Genomic DNA, 24,522 nt, shown 5'->3' on the forward strand with positions numbered 1-24,522 from the left:
GTGTCTGTACAACGGGCATGACCAAGGGCCAGAGAACCTATTTGTGGGCGGACAGCTGCTGCAGTTACCTGTGAGCATTTCCATCTGGTAAAGTTGGCTCAAGAGGAGATTTCTGCATTCATTTCTGATGCAAACCAGTCAGGCACGTGTTTTCTGTGGATCTCTCTCATTCAGATAACCTCTCTACCCAAGGACCAGGGGACATAACCTTTAGACTCAAACACGTCACAGGCAAGTGTGAAAAACAAGCTTTTTTGTAAACACCAGGTCTTCCCACGCTGGCTCAGCAGCTGCTTTATTGGCCAAACCTGGGCTCCTTGAGAAACACTGACGTGAAAGGCCCAAATACAGAAAAAGAAAGCAGCCTGCTTCAGTGTGCCTTGCCCTGTCCCAAAACTTTGGTATGCTGAAGGATGGTCTCATGGGGCCCTTATTTCTGCATTTCTGTCCTTTGTCATGAGCAAGTCAGTATTTTTTAGGGTATTTTTTCTATTTCACTGATCAGCAGTAGCTATCAGAGTATGAGAAGTTATTTGCTATGCCAGTACAGTCCTTGGACAATTACATGGTGATCTTTGCCATTATGCCAGGGAAGCACTTGGTGAGGGTCGGCAATTTCTCTGACAGCTTCTCTGTCACAATCATCACGAAAACAGTGTTTGGCTTCATTTTCCTCCGCCTGTAAGAGCAGCTCGGGTGACCACTGCGCTTTCATCTCTCAGATAATGCTCCACGCAGGCAGTGTCCAGTCTCTCCCAGGAATTCCGGGACAGGGAATCTGAACAACGGGCTCGCGGATCCCGAGAACTCACGGAGGGGCGGAGCCAATGGGTGGTGCGCGAGGACGTAACGCCCGCTGATTGGTCGGCTGTCCCGTCAGTCACCCGCGGGGTGGGCGGGGCCGCGGGCGGTGGCGTTGCCCGGTAACGGCCGCCCCGGGCAATGGCGGCTGCGGGGCCGCCCCGCGGTGAGGGGGAAGCGGGGGTGTGTGCGGGGGTGGCTGGGCTGAGAGACCCTGTGGGGACAGGGGGCTGCTGGGTGGGAGGAGGTGTGAGCAGAGGGGCCCTGCTGGGGCTGGGCGCGAGGAAAAGGGTGTTGGGGGGGAGCCCTCTGGGGAGGGTGTGTGCGGAGCGGGGGGGAGGGGACGTAAATGGGTGTAGGTCTCCTCAGAGACCCCCTTTCTCTTCCAGCAGAGCCGTACAGGGTGGTATCGGGTGCTGGAACAACCAGCAATGTGGTGGTTCAAGGTGCTGCGTGTTAGAGCGAGAGGCTTTCTGTCCCTAAATAGATGCGCCGTGCCTGTTTGTTTCCCTGTTGCAATTCCCCAGTAACACTCGTTTCTGTTGCAGGTTTGTGCCTGGCAATATAAAGTCGTGGGAACTGCCGGCAAAGCTGCTTAGGACTGTGTTGAAAATGCTGGGAGAGAAAAAGCAATTAATGGTGAAAAGAGATCTTTACACTGACCCCACGTTTCCGGCCAGTGATACCTCTATATTTTTTGATTATTGTACCCCGCTTGCCCAGTTCAGAGGGGAGATATCTTGGTTGAGACCTAAGGTGAGTTTCAAGGTATAAAGGGCTGTGATTTTAGCTAAACTGGGCTTTCAGGTAGTAAATACAAGTTAGCATTGAATGACTGCTTCTGGGTGTTTTTATTGTTTAGAAATATAGAAGGGATAAAACCAACGTATGTCAGTGTTAACAATACGTAAGTTATAGTTTATAAACCTGTGTGCTTGTTTGTAGGTTTAAATCCTCTTGTAGAGATTTTAAATTTCAGGCACTGGTAGAAGTTCAGATATTTTATTATAAATATGTTTTGTTATGCAAATAACGTGCATGCCGAGTTAGAATACAGCATTATGTCATTCCCAAATTTTTCAATGTGTTGCATAACTGCCTTGAAAACAAATAATTGGATTTTAGAATTTTTCAGAAGCATATTGCTTTTTCTTGGTTGTTGATTTCTTTGATAACAAGAAAGAAACCTTTTTTAAGTTTATAACTCGTCATATGACTTGTGTTGCTTTTAAACTTTGAGCTGGGTTGCAGAGCAAGCCGTATGAGAGCTAAAAGCTTTAGAATGCTTTTTGGCAGTGCACTCATTTAAAGTGAAGTATTTATGATACTACCTTTGTGTCGAGGAGAAAAAAAGGCTATAAGAATGTAATGGAAGAAAAAAAGTATGTTTTCTTCAGTTGTATTTTCTCCCGTTCACGTGGGGGTGGCTGTAGAACTGTGATAGAGCTGTTGGTTGTCAGGTGTAATTGGCAAAGAAATAACTTTACAGAGCCCAGTGTGTAGCTTTTGTACTTCACACCTTGATTGCTACTGGGAGCTGATCAGTTAATTTCTGTTTCTTGCAGTGTTTTTACGTAAGAAGAACCATTTAAAAAATTCACTTTCAGATATGATTAAGAGTGTTCAGGACTTTACGTTTGAAAGTACCCCTCTTACTACCAACTAATCTATTTTATTTGCTCTAGGAAAGTTTTTTCCCTTATACTTATTTGAAGATTTTTGTGACTTGGGGCGAGCAGTTCAATGTGGATGGCATCAGCTCTGTCACAGTTCATCATAACTCTAGAGAAGAGCTGATGTGTTAAGTTGCCTTTCACTTATTGCTGCTTCTGCTAAGGTTGCACCTGATGGTGACATTTGTATACTAAAATTCATGTGGGAACTTGATTTACATCACACAAAGTACCTGCAGTATAGCCACAAGACATTTATTTGTTATTGCTTGCTTAGGCTGTGTCTGGAAAGGAAATTTTCTAGAAGTAAAAATTCCCTTGCTTTATGAGATGTCTCTGGAGCCCTCCCAGTCCCTGAAACACACTTCCTTAGAATGTCATGCAGGATTTGGCTTTAACTCCTCTTCTTTTAATTTTAGGACATTTGTTCTTCTCCTCGGTTATTTTCAAACAACGTGCAGGACGTGCAAGTGAAACAAGGAATTTTGGGAGACTGTTGGTTCCTGTGTGCCTGTGTGGCTTTGCAGAAGAGTAAATACCTACTGAACAAGGTATGGAGAAGTTTTCTTCACCTAATTGACATTTGTGTGTTTTTCTGGAGTCCCAAACTGCCATGTAAGTATCGGTTTCATTATGCTCAGTGTTACTGCTTTTGTTGTCATATTTTTTTCTGTGTTTACTACAAATGGTTGATATTCAGTATCCTTTAAACTGGCTTTATTTACAAAAAAAAAAATTCATTGTTTGTCTTCATTTTGGCTTCTGGCCACTAGGTGATCCCTCCAGGTCAGCCCAGCTGGACAGATGAGTCCTACCAAGGCTGTTTCACCTGTCGGGTCTGGCAGTTTGGGCACTGGGTGGAAGTGACCATCGACGATCGCTTGCCTTGCCTTGGGGGTAAACTCTGCTTTTCCCAGTGTCAGACAGAGGATTTGTTTTGGCTTCCACTCTTGGAAAAAGCTTATGCAAAGTATGTGAACACTGTTATTGAGGAAAATAAAAATACAGTACTTACTTATTTTACCTGACTGCTTTGGGCATAGATCTGTGTGTCGTTCAGTTGGTGGTCCCATCCTGGCTTGTGCAGAAATTGCTCTTTAACTGTAGATCTGTAGAGTGTGTTTTTAGTTGCATATGAGGTAAGATAGCCTTAGGGAGGGAATTCTGATGAAAAGTAAGAGCTTTTTTCAGGATGCAAATTGTGTTTGTTAAGTCACTGTCCATTGGTCATCTAATTTATTAAAGGAAGATATTTTACTAGGGAAGATGAGAGCTCAATGAAAAGCAGAAAGCATGCAAATATTTTCGTGGAAAGCAACAGCATTATGTAAGTTTATACTAGTTGAGGCTCTGGTTATGTGAGTTTCACTGCTCTTTTGCCTAATTTGATAGTTTATTATTTTAAGAAGAAACAACCATAGTGTTAATGTGTTTGAAAATGCAGCTATTTTATGGTTTATGACACATCCATCGAAAAGCTGCCCAGATGGACAAAGCAATTTGGAGACAAAAATGCACTGGTAAGATAGACATCTAATATCCGGAAGAACGTGGATGGAAGATTGTGTGGTTGCCAGCAGAGGGCAGAGAAAGACTTCAAGCATCAAGTAATTTATTCAACTGTAGGTATATTGAGCAGAAGTTGTAAAGCAGCAATGTCATGTTAAAGCTTCTCTATAGGTTTGAAATGTAATATTCTTGGTTTTCTGCCGAGATCTTACTGTTAAATCTTATAATTCTATTGTAGTCTTGATTTCTTTTGCTATTTTTTGCATTTGCTGCATCAGGTAAGGTAGTCTCTTGGCTTGCTTAGATTGTTGAAGGAAGTGCTACTCTGCTTGTTTGTACACTGAATAACTGAAGAAGAGGAAAAAATGTTCTTTATTTATACAGAATGATCATGAAAGGTGACGTAGAAATTACTAGTACAAGACTATAGCAATTTTTACATAGGATGGAGGGAATTCTAATAAACTACCCATTAAACAGTGGAATATCTGATGGCTTACATATTCTTTAGATGTTGTATTCTGTATAAATAAAATAGTATATACTTTCTCTTGCCTGCTTTGAGATATGAGGTAGGGTGCAGTCATAGTTGTGATTTAGGGTGGGGTTTGAAATTATGTAAGAACTGTGTTTCTTTAGTTCTGCTATCTGTACAAACTTTTTCTTGGTTTTTTTTTGGTTTTTTTTTTCAGAGTGCATGGATCTTATGAGCAGTTGTGGGCAGGACAGGTGGCTGATGCTTTAGTTGATCTGACTGGAGGAATTGCTGAAAGATGGACCCTGAAAGACCCTGGAAAAAACATGGAGAAAGAGAAGACTGGCATGGTTTTGGAGAAAGCAGGATTTAGAAGATTAATGAATCTGAAGGAACAGTGTGTAATAAGCTGCTCAGTCCTCAATTCCAGACAAGGTAATATTAAATGTCTCTATTTAACAGGCTTCAAAGCACAAAGCAGCCAGCAAATGCAAGTGCCGATTCTAGTACCATGACAGTTTCACGGTGCAGTTTTATATAAGTTCGGATAAATAAAGATTTAAGGATGTTACTGAGTTCAGTTACTGAGGAGTGCTTTTTATATTAGATGCTAATATGGTTAGTTCTCAAAAACAAATGCATTCTCCACACACACCTCCAAAAAGCTTCTCAAAACCAACCTTAAAAACCCCAAAGAATTTCAGCATAGTGAATTTATAGGTATTTGAAATCAAGGAGTTAATAAGCTTTAAAATTTTATTTTATTTCTATATAGTCACAACTAAAATGAGCTGTTTAGGGTTTGGGGTTTTTTTTTGTGCTGTTCTAATACAGATTTTAAAAAATTTTCCCTCTATCTTAAAATTGCCTTCTAAACAGGATACTTTAATGTCATTTTAAAATATGGAACAGTTTCTTTTGTTTATTTTCAAATGCTTTTTTTCCTATTCAGGTGCAAGTGAACTAGGAGAATTTCATGCCTTTATTGTGATAGATACATTGAATCTCTTGGAAGTGTCAGGCAAGGAGATCTTCCTGCTACGAATTCGAAATCCCTGGGGGAGGCGGTGCTGGAAAGGGCCCTGGTGTGAGGGGTGAGTAGGTTTCTTTTCATTTGGAAAGTCCTTTGTGAAAGTTCTGAAGCACAAGAGCATTTCTGTGTGTTGCATAGGCAAACAGCAAACACTGCTAATAGTCTGTAGTGGAGGAGAGAGACTGCAGTGTGTGTGCAGTCCTTTAGGAAGCTGGTAGTTCACACACCTCATTGGTTCTGGCTGGTAATTTTGATCTCCTAGTCCTAGTAATCTGAATTTTTTTACTACCTTTTTTGTTTATCAAATCATATATTCTCATGGAGATAAACTTAAGGTGTTGGTTTATTTTCTGTTTCTGATTTTTGTGGTGCTTTTTTGTTGTTCTGCAGTTGATCTAAGTATCTCTGATCATGTTTATGACTTGTAGTCACTCAGCTTTACTTGACTCTTCTCATGTAATCTTGGCTTAGTTGCAGAAAACCAAGAAAGGAGTATTTATGAAACAAAATTTAGCAGAATGAAGGATGCTTATGTTTGTTGCTTGTGTGCTGTCTTTTCTGTAGATTAGTATGAGTTGGAAGATCGGTATGAAGCTGGAACTGAATCCATAGAAAGTAAAAATAAAGAAGAGATCTGTTAAAGAAAATGCAGAAATATGTGTAGCAGTTCATATAGCAAAGTAACAAGAATGAAAGGGCAGACTCCACTAGCTTATTTTGAAAAACATTAGCTTGTTTTGACTCTACAAAAGAACATACAATTCTTGACCCAAGGAGCAAGTGTTCAGCATTAAAGTATTATAACAATATGATGATGTTAATAAACATTTTTATAGAAATAGGCTTTTTTCCCCTGAGTTAAAAAAATTATTTCATTGTATTAATTGAGATTTCTGTAGATTTTTTTAATTTTTTTTTTTGCCAGTAGTCTGTTTTAATTTCTTTGCCAAACAGTAAGCTGTTATGTAGTTGCAAGAGGATAGTGTTTTCTTGGGTGACCTTAAACCCCTGTTTTATTCAAGTGCAAAACCGTTCTTTTTTGCTAGTGAAACAATGAAAAATACTGAAACTCCTACCTTTCAATGGCCCCTAAATAACGAGATGTTTAAATTCTTGGTTTATCATGACTCAGCCAGCAGATTCATGGGGATAACCAGCTGTTTTATACAAACAGCAGTTTTTGATGTACAGCATTAAAATTCTTTCAGAACAGTCACTGTGCAGCTTATTTTACTTTTTCACCACTGTTTTAACAATTGTTAAAAATCTTTATTTTGCTCTCACACATCGGGCTGTACCGACTGCTGTAAGTAAAACACCTCTTTCACCCAGAAGTCTGTTGCTTTATCCAGTCTGGTGTCATGTTGTTTCTAGGTTTTCTTTAATATGCTGTGACTCAGACTTCCTATGGTCCCTCTCACTGACCATCAACGTGTGTGCAGAAATATTCAATGCAAGTATTTGACAATAAAGTGAGGAAATCTCTTCTTACTGTCCTGCTCCATAAGATATTTGGTAGAACATTCTTGTGGAACTCTGTTGGGAAAAGGGTTAAATGCTAACTTTTTTCTTATGTGCAGTGGGCAAGGATGGAACCAGTTAGATCCAGTAGTTGCTTCAGAACTGCTCTCACAGATCCAAGAGGGAGAATTCTGGGTTGATGAGGAAGAATTTTTCAGGGAATTTGATGAGATTACCATGGGCTTTCCAGTTAATGAGGAAGGACGACTTCAGAGCCTCTATACAGGTGTGGTATTAGAAAACATCTTTCTCATGCAAATAACATTATGTCAATAAGAAGGACTGATTTGAATTGCAAATGGATCCAACTAGACCTTAATTTCTCAGTTTTTCTCTCTCCTTTAGACCCATAGGCCTTTTCTGTCTCTACTGGGAAGAACAGAAGGACAAGAGGAAATTTAAGCTTAGATGTTGCTCTGAAACCTCATTACTTGCTGGAGAGATTAGTGTTCTCTGTCTAGAAAGCTGTTGTTCTGAACATCCTTGTGATGTTTTGTTTTTAATGGTAGATACACTTGAGATTTCTAGAAACAGTTTCTTGTTGTAAAAATCACGTCATCAGTCTGCCATTACCAGTTGTGACATTAATTCTCATGCCTCTCAAATCTTGGTCATGAATTTCTGCTTAGAGAAAGTGTCAGGGCTGTTGACAGCATGTTTTCTTGGGCTGGGGAATCTCTGCCATATAAAATTAAGTATAAAATTAAGTAGCCTCCTGTGTCTGAAATCTGCACTGTGTTTTTCTTATTTTATTAGAGAAAGTGCTGTATCACTCGCAGAATCTTTTTGGATCCTGGGTGAGAGGCCAGTCTGCTGGTGGCTGCCGTAACAACAGCAGCTTCCCTACCAACCCCAAGTTCTGGCTGAGAGTCTGTGAAACGAGTGAGGTGTGCATTGCTCTGCTGCAGAAACACAGGAAATACAGCACTGACTGGGCTGGAAGGATTCAAAATCCAACTCATTTAGCAGAGGAAAATCCATCTTTGACTGAAGGCATACAGGGGAAGAACTACCAGGCTGTGGGATTGCATGTCTGGAAGGTAATATGTGAATGACATTTTTCTTTTTGCAAATAGAAGTTTTAAAGCATTACTGAAACATTTGAGCAAAATCATTCATTTCCTGTGGCACTGATACAATTCAATGGGTCACATCTCTGATTTATGCTGGAATGGTTCTGTTTATCTCACAGTTACTGCCTGTACAAACTATTAGTGGACTAGTACTTTCTTCTTATCACTGAACACTTGAGATTGTTCCAGACTAATGCATGACATTTCAGGCTGATTATTTGAAGACCATTCCTAAATTTACTCCTCCTGAATATTAACTCTTCCTACTCCTCCTTGATGTTCAGCTTATGTGCTGGTACTGCCCTCCTTGTTTCTTTTTGTAACTGTATTCATGTTTAAAAATGTTTTAAACAATATTTGATAATTTTTAGTTTTATTAGAAGCTACTCGTTTTTCCTAAAACACCATGCATCATTATGCATCTGTTCTAGGTGGAGAAGAAACGATTTAACCTTCCAAAGACCCTCTCTGCTCCTCCAGTTGTAGGTACCATCTGCCATTCCTACGATAGAGAAGTCCATGTGTGCTGTGACCTTTCGCCTGGCTTTTATCTTGTTGTTCCCAGCACTTTTCTGAAGGATGCAGTAGGGAATTTCTTGCTTCGTGTATTTTCAACGGGAAGGATCTCTCTCAGGTAGGTTTAAAAGAAAACAGAACATTTCTTTTAGTTGTTGACATAAATACATGAAGTGTAGTACTAAGTGTGAATGTTTAAAATACTTCGAAGGGTTGTGTAGAGTGTCAGATAACAGCATTTTTTTGTCTTTGAATTCATGTAAGTAGTGCTCTAGTTCCTTATATTTGTCATGAAGCTGCTACTACCTCTTGTTGAAATGCTAGTCAGAGGTAGCCAGATGAGTAACATCTTGACTCTAAACTGCAGCTTAGTGCTGTATGCAGAGGCAAAATGTACTGTTGGCAATGTGTTTAAAAGCTGTTCAGATTTTTTTATACCGTGGTACTACACAGGTTTTATACATTTTAGTTTCTTTTCTCTCTTATATTTGATAGTGAGCTAAAGCCACCACCCACAGATGCTGCCCTCTGTGAAGAACTCCCAGCTGGTGAATGGGAGACAGTGCAGCTGCATGGATGCTGGAAAAATGGGCAAAGTGCTGGAGGTAGCAGGAACTTCCCCTCCTTCCATACCAATCCCTGCTTTCCCCTCTCCATTCCTGCAGGACCAGGAAAAAGCAGTGTGAAAGTTACCCTCCGTCAGCACTGCCAGGATAGCAAGTGTCGTCCAATAGGTTTCCATATTTTCCAGGTAAGGCTTCTGGTCAGTTGGATTGCTCATTTGCCAAGGGTGAAGGTAAACCTGTCATTTAGTTCAGGGCTCCTTGCACTTTGGAAGGGACTTGCTGCTTCTAGGAGAAACACAGGCTGATCCTGGGATGTAATGCCCTTGAAAGATATGGAATAACTACGTAGTTACATAGCGTAGTAACCAGATAATTGGTTCCACTGAATCCTTACAATGTTCTGAATTAGTTTTAGAAATTATGAACTCTTTTGAGGATTTGCAAAGAATTCTCAGTGTCCTGGTGATTGAGGACCAGACATTTTGGTAATTCATCATGAAAACTTACTTTCTTCATGTTTAATAATCACTTACTTGTCCATAGGCAAGTGATGTTGGATCAAAAGGACTGTGATATCTTGAAACAAAACGAGATATGATTTGGTATGGACAGATACAGGTTCTGCACTGGTGTGTGCCAGTGATCAGTTGCATAAATGTAACATGAGAAGCTGCTGGTTAGGTAACTATATTGCAAAGAAAGCCAGCTTTATTTCTAGAAAACGTGTTTCAAAAAAAGGTGTTGCTTAAGTGAAAAGTCTGGAGTTGAGCATTAGAAGTGATCACAAAGCTTCAAATATACAATATATGAAGAAAGATTAGCATTTTTTATGCCTTTAGGAGACTGAGGTGAAGTCTAATATGAATTTTTAGTACAGGAAAGGCCACTAGAATGAGGAAGGACATGGTATGTTCACCAAATTCATGAGGTGAAAAATAAGTGCATTAGGATACTTATGCAGGGAAGAGTGAGGTTAGACAACAGAGAAAGCTTTAGAGCTGTGTGCGTAGTGGGTTGCATAAATTGTCTATAAACATGCTTGGAATGATTCATCTGTGTTTAATACTACCATCTGGGTTTTCTGGAAGCCTTCCCATCCTTCTCTCTAGCTCTGTACAGCAAAGTGAGTATCTGGAGTGCAATAGAGATAGGCTATACCCTGCTATGGTGTCCTAGGAATTAAACATTGTGAAATCTAAAATAGATGAAAAAGTAGGCACGTATTCTTTTTTGCAGGTGCCTAACAGCAGCTGGAAACCACAAACTACTTCTTTTCTCCACCTGGAGCCACTGGTGAGCTGTGTTCCTCATTGCTATTCACAGGAAGTGAGCCGACTCTGCAGGCTTCCTGCAGGACGCTATGTCGTTATACCTTCTACGTACTTGCCCAATACAGAAGGCAATTTTACAGTGGTCATAGCAACCAAAATAGACAGGTAAAGTTATGTTGTCTTCTATTTGCATTTCTAGTCTTTTTCATTCATGTATTACAGGATGTTTGAATCATAGAATCAACCAGTTTGGAAAAGACCTCTGAGTTCATCAAGTCCAACCCTTGATCCAACACTGCTGGTCCAACCAGACCATGGCACTGATTCCACATCCAGTCTCGTCTTAAAATCCTCCAGGGATGGTGAATCCACCACCTCCCTGGGCAGCTCATTCCAGTGTCTGATTACTCTCTCTGTAAAAAAGTTCTTCCAAATATTCAACCTAAACCTCCCCTGGCACAGTTTAAGACCGGGCCCTCTTGTCATACTGCTGCTTGCCTGGGAGAAGAGACCGACTACAACCTCCTGTCAGGTAGTTGTAGAGAGTGATGAGGTCTCCCCTGAGCCTCCTCTTCTCCAGGCTGGAAACAATAACTGTAGTAATGTGTTCTCACTTGTTGCAAATTTTTTTTAAAAGTCTTGGTTTTGCTGTTGTGTGTTTACATGCTCTGCTTATCACTTTGATTATGTTGGAAGAATGACTAAAAAAATTTAAGTATTTGTTAAATCTTCTTGCATCACTTGCTGAATAAATGGTGTCTAGTGCTGGAGAAGATGGTACTAAAGCAACTAATTACCAACTATATGTGCATGTTAGGAGTTATGCTGAAATTTAACTGAGCTTTTTAATAATCAGGGTTATTTTTGAGAAAATGCGATGAGTAGCCAGCCTTACTCCGGGTAGTTCCTCCCGATGTGAATAACAACAGGTCTGCATCTGAGTTTGTAGCTTCCATAAGATTGCAGTAAGATTCCATAGAATTGCATCAAGATTCCATAAGGGAAAGGACGTGGAACAAAGCCTGATATAACAGTCTTCTCTTTTGGAAGTGGGATAAATAATTGGTATTTACAAGATTCCTCAATGCTTTGTGCAAAAATAAGTGTGGTTTGGGTTTTCAACAGGAAGCGCATTCAAAGCCAGGAGACACTTGGACAAGTATTGCAAGAGGTAAGTGACACATTCTGATGGATATATTTTGATATATTCATTCCTGGTGTCACCACAGATCTGCTTGCTTTAATTATATATCGTATCCTTCCTCCATCTGATTGGCTTTGATACTGATTTGGTATCCTACGTATTGTGATTTTGAAATTTAACGGCATTATAGTGTTGTAAAGACTTAAGAAAGCACAGCAAAAAGAGAAGATCAAACAGGCAATTCAAATATTAGCTTTCACCACTCTAGAGTTCAGGTTTTTTATTTGTTTCCTTACAGCCAGCCCATATAGCATCCTAACATTGTAATCCTTGGTGTTCAAGCTGTGCTGATCAAGTTCATGCCAACTATTTCATACTTGGGCTTTGTGTTTTGCTTGATTAGATAGACATGTAATATTGAAGGGTTGTTTGTGAACGCTGAGTAACTAATACAGTATGTGGAGAGGAGAACTTTGAATGTATTTTAACAATTGTTTAAAGATACCTGATTTGAATGGTGGATCAAAGCATGCCTTTGATAATACTCTGCTTATTAGTTGGAATAAGACCATCTAGATACTTGGGTCTTTCCTTTTGAGGTTTAAACAAAACAAAAATTGTAGGAAAAACTCTTCACCCACAGTTAGAACTGGCTTACTCATTTTCTTAGTCTGGGTCATGTTGACCAATTGTTACATTTTGTCCTTAAAACCGCAAAACCAGTATGGATTTTGTGTGCTTCCCAAAAATGATCACAGACCTGTGTGTACTTTCCACATGGTTCTTTTTATTTTAGTATTTAGGAGCTGAAGTATGTAATGAAAGTCCTTTTTTTGCTGTTGTTTTGGAAATAAAACATTGCAAGGCCATTATATCAAAAGGAATCTATTGCAAGATATGTTTCTTGTATTCCTTGAAAATGGAATCAAGGGAACAAACAGTTTAGATTATTAAGGACTTGAAAGCTTCAAGAATCTGGAAATTGCAGTTTTAGTTTTAATATCAGTGGCAGAAATTAATGTCTGAATCTAATCTTCAACAGCATGGGCTTTTCTAAAGACTGGACTTTAGAAATCATTCCATGCTTTTGGGGGTTTAACTCCTCAGTGAGGCAGACTGCCTAGATCCCTCAGGGGTAGGGCTAGTGATATCTAAGGGATATATAACAACAGCAGAGCTGGATGTCAGTGTATTTTTCTAGAAGTTTGACTGTGTTTTCTCATTAGTGAAGTGATGGGATTTATGAGTAAGATTTTTTTAAACAATGTTTCACAGGAAAAGCTTGCATTTTGTCCTTAATTTCTAAGTAGTTCTTGTTTCTGATTCACTTTAAATCCTTATGAATTCCTTCTTGACAAAAAAAAAAAAGGCTCATGAAATAGCTTTTTTTTTCTGTATTGCTTGTTTTCTTATAGATTTCCTTTACAACTGTGATGAAAAGGTAACCTGGAATTCTCACACTGTCATTTCAAGAAACATCGGAAAGCCAAGGGCTGCCTCACCTCTTGCTGTTCTTGGTTTTAAATGAAATAACAGGAAGATGCCCTTAGCCCAGCTGTTTTTCACTGGTACCAGCTGTCAGGCCTAAGATGACTTCTTAGTAAAAATACCTCCTTTAATCATGTACGCTCTGAATATTTGTTCTTCCCCTGTTTTTAGAACGAGAATTGTACAGCAAATTATAACGTACCTCAGTTCTTCAGAAATACAGGTGAAGAATATGTGCATGTTTTGACCCAAGCTACAGTTTTGGAAGAAACATATGTGCAGTGCCAGGTTGGATGGAGCCCTGAGCAACCTGGTCTGGTGGAAGGTTTGAACAAGATGATGTTTAAGGTCCCCTCCAACTACAACCATTCTATGATTACAAAGTAGTATTTTGTGGAAAAAAGTTATCAGCCTGATGGAATAAATTCAGGTGACTAAAGGGGTAAACATGGAGAAAAAACTGGAGTCTTTTTTTCAGGTAGGACATACCTCAAGAACCATCAAAATACACTGGAGTAAAGAAAGTCCAGGCTTGTATCTGACACTGCCAGTCCTGCTGCTGAGCACTTTACCTCGGGCCCTTTATGGAACCATGCAAATGGTGTGTTGAAAGGAGAGATTTTTTTGGTGAGTTTTTCTTTAATGAGCACCAGAAAGGAAGAAGATAGGACTTGAAAACTTTTGAACTATCCTGTCAGACTGCTTTTGTAAATCTGTAAGGATGTGTTTTATGCAAGATCTGCCCTCACTGTAAGAAATATCAAGTTTAAGAGATTTTTCTTAATTTATGATTGAAAGTATTTCTTATTCAAGCAGGATTTTTTAAATGTAATATTTTCCTCAATAAAAATAAAGTAAAATGGCTTTTATTAAAATGTCAGTGATGTTGAGTTTGCATTTGTTCTGCGGTAGCAAACTTTGCAATGTGTTAGAAACCTGGAGTTTTCACCAAATGGAAGGGAATATGTTTAGAAATATCGAAAATTGGAAATATTTGAGAGGAGAATCAAGTCTTCCATTAGTTTTATGTGTGAGAAATATGTAATATTCTACTTCCACTTTTGACTATATCCTGCCATAATTTATGCTGGCTCCTGTTGAACTTTGAAAACTGAAAGCTTCTAGGATGCTTGCAGCTGAATTTTAAATGCTCAAAACCTTCCAAATCTGTTTATGTGGAGAAAGAAGAGAAGAAAACACCCTGAGTAATAAATCAGTACCGTGCTTGCTTTAACAAATGTTAACATTTTCATTTATTTTCTTAATTTCTTGAAAGGCTGGTCCTTTTCACATAGGAAATTATTGGATCATACAATAGTATTTATAAACAGAAGAAGGAATGTTTCATGAAAGCACAGGGACTCGAACTGTGATAACATAGGATTGGATACTGAGGAAGTAAGAACAGGTGTAAGGATTTCTAAATGGACTGTGGTAATGAGAGGCCCCATTCTGGAGTCATCTGTGCCGGTGTGAAGTTTATGCTACACTATATAATGCTTATAGGAGTGTGAAGGGAAAAGGAGTCAACAACTAAGTGTGTGTCCTCTGTTACCTTCTGCAAGAAGATGTAAGAAAAAACCTGTGAACTCAGAGGAGTAACAGCTTACTGAAAATTTTAAGAGTGTGATGCCTGGCAGAGCACATACGCAGGAAACTGCTTGATACAGTTCACTTCTCTAAAATCCTACATCTAATTCATTGCTACTGTGAGCGTGAAAATACATTTTTTTTTCTGAAATGTATTATTGTGTACTTGTAAATGCCTAAGACACAATTATATGAGCTTTGGCAAGTACACTTATTTAAAAAAGTTGAGTACTTGAGGTCAGACCTCCTGAACAAAAACACTTGATTAATTTGCTGTACTACCTATATTTGAATGCAATTGAGATAGTGGTGTGTATTTTTAAAGGATCTGCAGTTACTGACAGGTTGAAGTCCCTCTGCATTGTAGTATGTTGCAGACTAGCGTGGAATAGCACAGAGTTTATATGGATGAGGCTGCAGTATTGCACCCAAAACATACTCCGAACTGATTTCCTTTACTCCCTCAGGGAGCTGGAATGTAAATGCCCGAAGGAGGTTGGTAAAGAAGATGAACAGTTCAATTCGTGCCATCTGTTCCCCCAGACACACACGGTGCCCTGCAGACAGAAAACATAAAGAGTTAGTTGTATAAAGTTCTGTAAAAGGACTTCACACAAAATTCTACTGAGTTCCATAAGTTCTTTTTCCTCTGTAAGGGCAGAAGATGCTTTTGGAGGTGGGGGAAACATTTAACTGAGAAACTGTGTGTCAGGTGTTTCATTTGGTGTTTTAATTGGTTTTGTTTGGGGTTTTTTTTCCACTCCTGGAGCATGTATAAGATCCTCCCTTTTCATTTTTGCTACTTGTTCTGTGAGAACCATAAATTGCTTCTCCGTTAAGTGAGATTTTAAAAAGTTTCATATGCTTGAGAGTCTTATCTTTGGTTGTTGAGGAGGGAGGGCTGGAGCATTGCAAGATGCGGTTCTGAAGCCAAGGAGAAGCATGTAATCACTTTCTTCAACAGAAATTCAGAAGGGTATATTGGGTCCATGTAGCCCACGATCTCTAATGCTGTCAGGAACAGATCTGTGAGCTAAGGGAGTGAAATGTACAGTGGCATGTGTGGTGGTGATGTATAGACTCAGTGACTCATTTTGGCACGATGTTTTCACAGTATACGTCACGATATCTATCTATTCCAGACTAAAAAAACCCAAAAAACAGATTTTCAGGATATATAAATACTCAAATTATATAAACAGAAAACAACCAAGGCAAGTTAAAAAAGAAATCTTCCTATGCCTGGCTTGAAATGGTAGTCCAAATTAGGTGTCTTGATTGATGTGAACTACGGGTATTTGGTGAGTGCAGGAGGTAAGATGCTATATACCTGTTCTACAAAGATGAATTTAGGATTTATGGGCAATTTAGGCACCTGATGCTAGACTATAACTGTAGGATTTGGGAGGCTGAGGTTTGGTTTCCTGCTTTATCACACATTTCTCTATATATTTTGAAAAATCGTATGCTTTTATCACTGGGCTTTCTGTCTGTAAGGTGAAAATAATTCAATTTTCTGATTTGAGGGTGTTACCTTGATTTGACACATCAAGAACTAAGAAGCTTAGATACCCTTATAGTAGGAGTTGTACATATGCCAAGGAGAGCATTGTGTCTCCTGGCCATACTCATCCTCTCTTTGAATGCATCAAAATTACAAAATGCAAGACAACAGTTGTAGCTCTTACAGAGCAGAAAACCTGACTTTAAATCTTTGTGCCAAATACATTTTTATAAAGGCATGTTTTTAAAATTTTAGAACTTAGAAATAGCATTTCTAATCTTGCTCTACAAGACACAGAAAACAGGAATATTAAAGGTCAGAGTGTTACCTGCTGAGAAAGGTAAGAATGCCTCTTTGTTTACAAAGTTGCCATCCAAATCAAGGAAATGATCTGGGTTGAACTTCCAGGGGGTCGCCCAGTGCTCAGAGTCATACACCACAGAGTGCAGATTTGGCAATACAAGTGTGCCCTGTAAGAAGCAGCAGAGTTTATATTTTTCATGTATGATTGATTTTTTTTTATTTTCCTTCTCTCTAATAATCTGCCATCCTGTGCCTGCAGCCCCGTGTTTGGATTCAACTTGGCCTTTTTACAAGCGCACATCCCCTTGTACCTTCTGTTTGTCATAACCTGTTGCATGTTTGTTATCTTCTGTCAGTACTACTGAAGTGTTTTTGTGTCTAAGATGGAGTGGAGCTTGGATTGTTTTATGTGCTTGCCAGGGTAATCATAACACCTTCCTGTTTGGTTTTTGCACTCTTCAAACTTCATGTCTGTGACATGTTGCCACATTCTCTGCGAAGTTAGGAACTGTAGAAGCTCATGTCGTATAAATACTGAGCATTAATAGCTCAAAGCTTTAAGAAACATGGACAACGTGGACAGACACATGAAACTCTGTACCTTTTTTATGTGGAAGCCCAGCAGAGTCGTACTCCTCACGCATTGTCGGGGGACCCCCACAGAGGTAACGTTGCTGTACCGCAGAGCCTCGTGAATCACCGCGTTGGTGTACGGCAGCTTCTTACGGTCCTCATAGCTGATGGGATGGGAGGGTCCCACAACATCATCTATCTCTCTCTGAACCTTTTCTGCAGAGAGAGAAACGAAAACACTTAAACTTTTTTTTCGCCTCCTTTTTTTATCCTGCAGGTTTTTGCATGAGAATGTCCAGGACCGGGGAAATAAAAGAAATTATGTTGCTATGAAATACATTGGCAGGTGGTTTGACTGCTGTATTGGTTTCAGTTGATCAAGGAAGTGCATATCCCTAAAGCACAGGATGACACATCCTACTTGGTGATGAGGGTAAATACGATTCTATGTTTCAAAAAAAAAGATTAAAGTTTGAAATTACAGATGTAATTTATGTTTTTAAATACACATCAGACCAGGTATCTTTTAAAAGCTTTTCCACTTTGAAGGTTAGGAGGGGTCTAGATTGCATGTGAAATGTCTTTAACTTGTTATTCTGTCTTGCCAACCCCTCTTCTCATGAGATAAGAAGTGGCTACCACCAATTTTTGATAGTGTTGTTAGTGAACTGGAGGGGAAAGCACCTGTTTGTTTCCTTTATTAACTTTCTATCTTCCAGATCTCAGTTGTTGATGTACCACCATTCATATTCCTATTTAAGGGTTATTTTGATGTACTGCAAGTGATTGAGCTAACACACTAATAATGTTCATTATGATGTTGACTGCAGTTCTCTCTGATAATGATTTTGCTCACCTTGTATTTCTGGATGTTGTACCATATAGAGCAATGCCCAGAGAAGGGTGGTGCTTGTTGTTTCTGTTCCTCCCAGCAAAAGATCAACCACGGTCTGAACCATATTGTCTTTATTGAATGTAGAAGTAGGGTCATCTTTGGTCTGTAGGGTATATTCACAAGAAGACTATGAAGTGGATAATTTCATACATTTCATCAGTCATGTAGAAATTGTCATTGTTTAATGGAAACAGGGAGCAGCCCACCAGAACAGACGTCTTCAGTGCTACACAAATAAAGCGTGCATGTAAAAGTTCCGTGGCAGTTACTGGAACCAAGTGTTTGTAGTAGGCACTGAGGCCAAGGAGGGTGACAAACAGATACTTACTTTTGTTATTTGAGCTAGGTAGAAGTCAATGAGATGCTGTGGATCACCTGCCTTCTCTCTCTCATGGGCCTGGACCTCCGTCATAACTAAACTGTGCATGAAGTCGTTGTATGCAAACACTTTCTGATGAGGCCCTGGGAGATGGTGCATAAACCATGGGAAAGCATCATACAGCTGTGGTTGTAGACAGAAAGGAATGTGAGCTCTTTTAAATTGAATTCTAATTTCCTGTGAAGTCTGTGAAGTCACTGCATCACATGGGAACGTGATTATATTTTGCTTTTTGGATGTATACCTAAAAATGCATCAGAGGTTCTGAAAATTGGTGAATAGGAGTAATTGAGGGCTGAATCTGACTCACAGACGGATTTTCTCAATCTTGATTTTTTTTTTACAGTAATTTTTTTAAGACAACTCTTTATGGAGAACCTGATAATGTTATAGAAAGTCAGTTGCCAAAATCTGCACAACATATGCAATAGGTAGGCTTCTGAGAACCTAAAAATATTATTCTTGATGTGATGAGATAGTAACCTGTATTTTATAGGAAGCTCAGAATAACTCAGGTCTTGGTGGTAATATGAATTATATGAGAAGCAAGATATATTCTCAAAAGAACAGGACTTTGAAGCCTTAGTTCTTATTAACTGCAATTCTGTATTCGCAAGACTGAACAAAAATTAAATTTTAGAAATTGCTTTCATATTAAGAATTGGGAATCTTACATACCCGCTATTCTGCAAATGATTACTTGTTGGAAATCTGTGAAAACCAGTGATGTCCTAAAATTTAAATTCTAGATCATGTGATTTACGGACATGAAGGATTATAAGGCAGTAGTGACATATACAAGGTATGTATTCATTTATTACTTCACGGTGGCTCACGGAGCAGTGGTGCGGAAACGTTTGGGAACAATCATTACATTGTTTTGACTTGTCAAGTGCAAGTGCACTTAAAGGAATAAGAACAAGAAAATCAAATTCTTACCCTGCCCCAGACAGTAGCTTGAAAGTAGATCACAAAATAAATAGCTTTGATAAGTTTCCCAAAAGATTCATCCTCACTGGAGAAGCGATGACCAAAAACAACAGCACAAATTATATTTGCAATGGCATGGACGATGGAAGTGTGGGGGTCAAAAGGTTTGCCTGTGAATACAGGAGGTTCTGTGAGTACTTCTGAATAGAATACAGCAAAAGAAACGAGGAAGACTTTTTTTTAATGGTAAAAACAATAGGGGATCAAACTGCTTTTAGATAAATTTCACACAAGTGAACCCTGGTTTAATACATATTAACTGCATGAATTGTAAATGCAGGAAATCTTAATTTTCAACCTGCTCTTTATTCTTGTAAAATACAGTGATTATTGGTTTTGAGAAGACAAACATTAATTCTCTTTTCCCTTCTTTGACTTGGGGTCTGAGTTGTGTGGAAACACAAGCGATTAATTAGAACATATGCCTTCAAATCTGGAGGCAGATATTTAAGTTTGGTAATTAAAAAACAAAACAAACATTCCCCCTCCTCCAAAAAAAGCAGAAAAAAATACTTTATAGTTTTATTTTCTTAGTCATGTTGAAATGACTTATCTCCTTTTGGTTTTCAAGTAACAGCTTGACAATTCAACCATATATGTATATTTTCCCACAAACTGAAAAGGCAAAGCTCATGTGATGGGATGGAAAATGGCTCCCATTAAGAAGTATTAAATCCAGAAATCATAAACTTAAGTACATATTTTATTGGCAGAGACAACCTTTGAATTATACTCCTATGGAAATACATCCCTGACTTCAGGCTTTTGGTCATTCTTGGAAAGACTAAATACATTTATTGAGTTTAAAATTGGGGAAGGGATTGCATGGAAGGTAAGGATTTGGGCTATACAGAGACTTGGAGTAGATGGTTTTTAATCTCCTACATTTGAAAGATGTGTGAATATGTTGCTCTTGGAAGAGAGAGGGGCCTGGTCCAAGGAGAGTTGGAGAGAGACCTCAGGCAACCTCTCTGTGTTTTCACATCAGTATGGAACACAATGTGGGTGAGGGATTTGGCTGCTCAGAATATTTATATTTAATTGCTTTATTTTGGCATCTTGCTAAAATTCTATTGGTTTCTATTTCATCCAAACCTAAAAAAAAATTTTATTGGGCAACTGAATGATACATTCCTTGTGTTGGGGTTCTTTCTCTGCCAAATCCGAAAAGTCTGCTGTCCTAAAATGACTCGCAGCAGGTCACACAATGTGTATTTTATGGAGGAAAACATAGGATTTTTCTACACTCCTTGAATGTAAGAGTTGCTACCAGCTGTCCCCAAGACTGTGTTGATAACAAATATTTATTTAACTAACCTTATTTTAAAAAACAATTTTATATTGCCCACTGTGCAGACAAAACATCTTTTGCAAAGAATGCAGTCAAGCCAGTAAAAGTCCTACTACTATGAAAAATATCTATATTATTTATAAAAATGTATCATGAAACTTTTACCACCCCTAATATTTCAGAAAAAAGTTCTAAGTGTTGTTGTTCTAATGAATTTACCTTTTGTGTTTGCAAAGATGTCCACAAGGCAACAGGCCTCTGTTTGAATTTGATGCTCCAAATTGTTCTTTCCGAGTGCCAGGCTTCTTACAATTGTCATGACAAAGCGTCTCTGTTGCTTCCAGGTGTGGCCACTTGTCAGGAAAATACCTGGAGAACAGAGAAACATTCATTTCATTGCTGGGAAAGGAAATCCTTTCACTGCAGGAGGCAAAATCAGATTTAGGTGAGGTTATATTTCACCAGCAAGATACCACAATTTTACATTCTGAGTTTTAGTCTGTAACTGAGGATTTTATGACTCCCAGCTGCTCATAAATGTGACCCTGCAAACTGAGTGGTAGTGGGTTTTGGGAAGGACGGAACAGCTTTCTCTCTATGAACAGTTTTCTGTTTTAGAAGTTATACAATTGAAGGGCAACTTCTCCAGGCAAATATTCCTTTGGATCTGTTGGGAAGGAAAAAAGTCAGTGGCATGCTTTATAAGAGAGGAAATTTTGGGGTTTTTTTCACTTCCTTAATATGCTTAGCTCTGCATGGAACCTTTTTGCAATGAAAGCCCAGTTGTGCCCTTGTTAAAAAACAAAGCAAACATTCCCTCTCCTCCAAAAACCAGAAAAAAATACTTTATAGTTTTATTTTCTTAGTCATGTTGAAATGACTTATTTCCTTTTGGTTTTCAAGTAACAGCTTGAAAATTCAACCATATATATATTTATATAAATATATAAACTGATGTGTGAGTGTATGCACAGAAAAGCATCTTTCTTCTTTACACCTTGTTCCTATTTCAGTCTGGTGTAACACCCTGTACCTTTCTCGCCCATCATATCCCTGTAGAATGGGGTGAGAGGTCTTCCAGAAACTTCCTCTGAGTGGGTGACAAGGCCATCTTTTACTGCTTTGTATCCATTCAGTACAACCATAGGTGTCTGTCCCATCCACAGCGTGTAGATGTTTCCATAGATGTTGGTTAACTGAAGAGTTAATAACAGGAAATTAGGAACTATAAACCAGGGAAAGCATACACTCAAATACTGATTTATTCCAGAGTTTTCTGTAGTTGTTACTAAACCCATTTGCCTATACTGAATTGAATAGCAGGCTTCGGAAATATTTATCCTTCTGTTACTAATGTGCTTTGGGAACAGAAGATAATTGTTCTTTGTGCAATAGATATTAAGGACATCCCTCAGAAGAACACCTCTGAAAACCTCACAGAAAGAGAAACCGCTGGTTTACTCTGTTAGCTCTGAGTCAAAGAACAAATGAAAACAGGCAAAATCCCAGAGTTTTTCTGTTTATTTCATTAATGAACCAAAGTTATGATAGATTTCCTGCCTCCAATTTCCAAAGAAAACAAAAAAAAATATTTTTTTGCATTCTTTTCTGAGCTTCCACATGATTTTTCTTATTTTTCTTTATTCTCTTTTGTCAGACCATGACTGTATTTTTCCTTGAAACAGTTTGAAGCAGGTTCCTTACTTTTTTAAAAAAGTTTTAAATGGTTTATGAAGCAGCCATGCTGTGAACATAACAGCAATCAGATTTTCCTGCTTTGTTTTAGTAATCTGTTTAGTACACACAAGTCTTTTTGCTCTACAAATAAGAAAAAAAAGAGTCCATTTAGAGTATATGTTTAGTCTTCTAGAGGAGATGGGACCACTTGTGGCCTGGAGATGTTCCAGTGACATTGGTATCATGCAAAGGAAGGTCTACTAGAGGTGACTTACAGGGCTGGATATCAGCATAGAAACAGAATGAAGCTGTCAATGAAATAGCATTCTATGACAGTGCTTGTGATAATGCAACCAAAAGAGTGAAAAAATTAGGAGGAGTAAAGCTATTGTGGTGTTTATTATTCAGAAATATTTTTAATAATGCAGGGTCCTTGGAGTCTTTGAAATTGGCTAATAATCAAGCTTGAGGTTTAAAAAAAATAGCAATTTAGAATGTTCCTATGCAATGCACAATGTAAGTTAAAATAGATTCAGACTGATTTTCAACCATAGAGATAAATAAATACCTTAGTGAGAGTTTCTCGACGAAGTTTGAAGTCCAGCAGCCACAAATTTCCAATGATGGGGAGAGGAACTGGTCCTGGAGGAAGCTGGGTACGCATCCATTGCAGCTTTAGGAACTGCAAAATCAGGAGACATACTGCTAGAGCCATACAAATCTCAGAAATCCCCAACATCTTGTCAAAATTGTAACTTCTCCCTGAGTTTTGCCTTTTTTTTTGGTCTTTTTTTTAGAGTCCGACTTCCTCTGAAAATTTGGGTTTGTGTAGATGAGTTTATTCTACTGACTCCAAACTCTCTCTAAGAATATATGCCTGCTGTAGCCATCTCTCTCAGATAATCTACAATTTTCCCAAGCTGAAGTCCTTAGAAAACCAAAATATGTGATCCTTGGTGGTTAGTCAAGCCCCACCCACTCTTTTTTTAAGATCCATAATTGAGATCTGACTCTTTTTTCACTTAGAATTTTATTTCCTTCTTAGTCTTGATACTGAGCCTAAGTGCCAATTATTGAACAGTTATTCAAGGTTATAAAGTGTCTTGCATAATGGTAACACCTCAGGCGGTTTCCTGTAGCTAAATGTTAAAATGCATTACTTCTTGCTGTTCTGAAATACTATAATTATTATGTAGTTTCTTTATAGAAGAAGAAGAAACATCTGCACAATACCTGTGTGTTAGAATATGGTCTCTGAGATGAAAAAGAACTAAATTCATGCAGCATCAAGCTAAAATAATGTCTTTAATTACAAAAAAAGGGCAATTTAATAATTAGGTGAGTATTTACTTTCTTCTTTTATTGTATTCAAGGTTAAGTTATGTGGAACACTAGTGAGAGGTTATTTTTTTCTCCAGCAGATTGTTCACTGTTTTCTAATTTTTTTAATTTTATTTTCTTTTTTTATGCTAAGTTTTAAACTCTTCTGGTGCAAATTTTGGAAGTGAAACAATGCACAGGTTCTACTTGATCTGTGGAAAAGAGCAAATGAACTTAAGAAAAGGGCAAAACTTTTAAATTTTGCTGATTTGTGGACCTCATAAGCTTTCAGGAGGTTTGCACTAATGTGTGGCAAACATGAACTTAAGAGACTTACTTTTCATACTTGCTGATATATTAGATTTGACTTTTGACACTTGGTTCAAGAACTCAGCTAATGCTATGATATATCTTCAAGTCTGTATAGGGGATTAAGGGAATCCATACAATTGCACAAGTTGTATGTTTCCAAATTTTATCATAATTTCTCTGAGCAGGCTTGCTGAATTTTCCAGTCCACAGTTTTCAGCTCAAAAAGTTTCAGCAAGATCAAGGTTTTTGATTGCACTGAGTGTACATTATGATAATGAAATATAAAGGTTTAACTCTATCCACGGGCTTCTTAAGAACTGCATTAAACTTCAAGGAACTGCGTTATAGGTGTGGATACTAATTTCAATTAGTTTTCTAATGAGTTCGATGTTTTTTGTGTTTGTGGGGTTAGTAAAAGAAAATGTGCTAAATGCAATCTTGTATCATTCAGTCTTGAAAAATATGTAGATGAGAATTTGTCTTTTTTTCTCTAGTGGATTGTAATAATTTCAGCTGCATATGGGAAACACAGGGGCAGTTTCAGGGGGCTGCAGAGGAGCAGCGACATTGCAGCACTTTCTTGCCTTACCTTTCTGAGCAACCACCACTTGACTGCTC

At 38.4% G+C, this 24,522-nt stretch overlaps 3 protein-coding genes across 11 annotated transcripts in view; 2 read left to right on the plus strand and 1 right to left on the minus strand.

Annotated features, from left to right (window-relative positions):
• The first annotated feature begins 621 nt into the window (after window positions 1–621).
• Window positions 622–14,293, plus strand: CAPN10 (calpain 10). 3 transcript variants are annotated; one of them, XM_017810660.1, is made up of 14 exons: window positions 622–984; window positions 1,350–1,557; window positions 2,894–3,025; window positions 3,248–3,444; window positions 4,676–4,893; window positions 5,411–5,552; window positions 7,072–7,238; window positions 7,769–8,052; window positions 8,517–8,719; window positions 9,097–9,352; window positions 10,404–10,603; window positions 11,564–11,609; window positions 12,998–13,023; window positions 13,549–13,661. In XM_017810660.1, the coding sequence occupies exons 2-14, from the start codon at window positions 1,414–1,416 to the stop codon at window positions 13,550–13,552; spliced, it is 2,019 nt and encodes a 672-aa protein (XP_017666149.1). In that variant the 5' UTR covers window positions 622–984; window positions 1,350–1,413; the 3' UTR covers window positions 13,553–13,661. The 3 variants fall into 3 exon arrangements, with proteins under 3 accessions (XP_017666149.1, XP_017666147.1, XP_017666148.1); XM_017810658.1 differs by lacking the exon at window positions 12,998–13,023 and having other exon boundaries at window positions 13,549–14,293; XM_017810659.1 differs by lacking the exon at window positions 12,998–13,023 and having other exon boundaries at window positions 904–967; window positions 13,549–14,293.
• Window positions 14,294–14,983: 690 nt separating this feature from the next.
• LOC108495259 (cytochrome P450 2J2-like) lies at window positions 14,984–23,124 on the minus strand. The gene is made up of 9 exons (XM_017810774.1): window positions 22,841–23,124; window positions 21,629–21,791; window positions 20,815–20,964; window positions 19,254–19,414; window positions 18,264–18,437; window positions 17,897–18,038; window positions 17,069–17,256; window positions 16,493–16,634; window positions 14,984–15,217 (listed from the first exon to the last, which is right to left on the minus strand). The coding sequence occupies exons 1-9, from the start codon at window positions 23,009–23,011 to the stop codon at window positions 15,039–15,041; spliced, it is 1,470 nt and encodes a 489-aa protein (XP_017666263.1). The 5' UTR covers window positions 23,012–23,124; the 3' UTR covers window positions 14,984–15,038.
• LOC108495258 (cytochrome P450 2J6-like) overlaps window positions 16,526–24,522 on the plus strand; it is a 28,084-nt gene continuing 20,087 nt past the window's right edge. For 3 of the 7 annotated variants that reach the window (XM_017810768.1, XM_017810772.1, XM_017810773.1), the window contains exons 1-4: window positions 18,694–18,745; window positions 19,064–19,116; window positions 20,940–21,040; window positions 23,469–23,610. Coding sequence is in view for 3 of the 7 variants with exons in the window: in XM_017810771.1 (XP_017666260.1) it covers window positions 17,468–17,473; window positions 20,940–21,040 (107 nt within the window). In the remaining 4 variants the exon portion in view is untranslated. Of the gene's footprint in view, window positions 16,889–17,317; window positions 17,474–18,693; window positions 18,746–19,063; window positions 19,117–20,939; window positions 21,041–23,468; window positions 23,611–24,522 lie in introns of those variants that run through there. The other 4 variants (XM_017810771.1, XM_017810766.1, XM_017810764.1 and 1 more) reach the window with 2 other exon arrangements.

This window comes from Lepidothrix coronata, unplaced genomic scaffold (genome assembly GCF_001604755.1).
Source record: "Lepidothrix coronata isolate B3197 unplaced genomic scaffold, Lepidothrix_coronata-1.0 Scaffold29, whole genome shotgun sequence".
Lineage (NCBI taxonomy): Eukaryota > Metazoa > Chordata > Aves > Passeriformes > Pipridae > Lepidothrix > Lepidothrix coronata.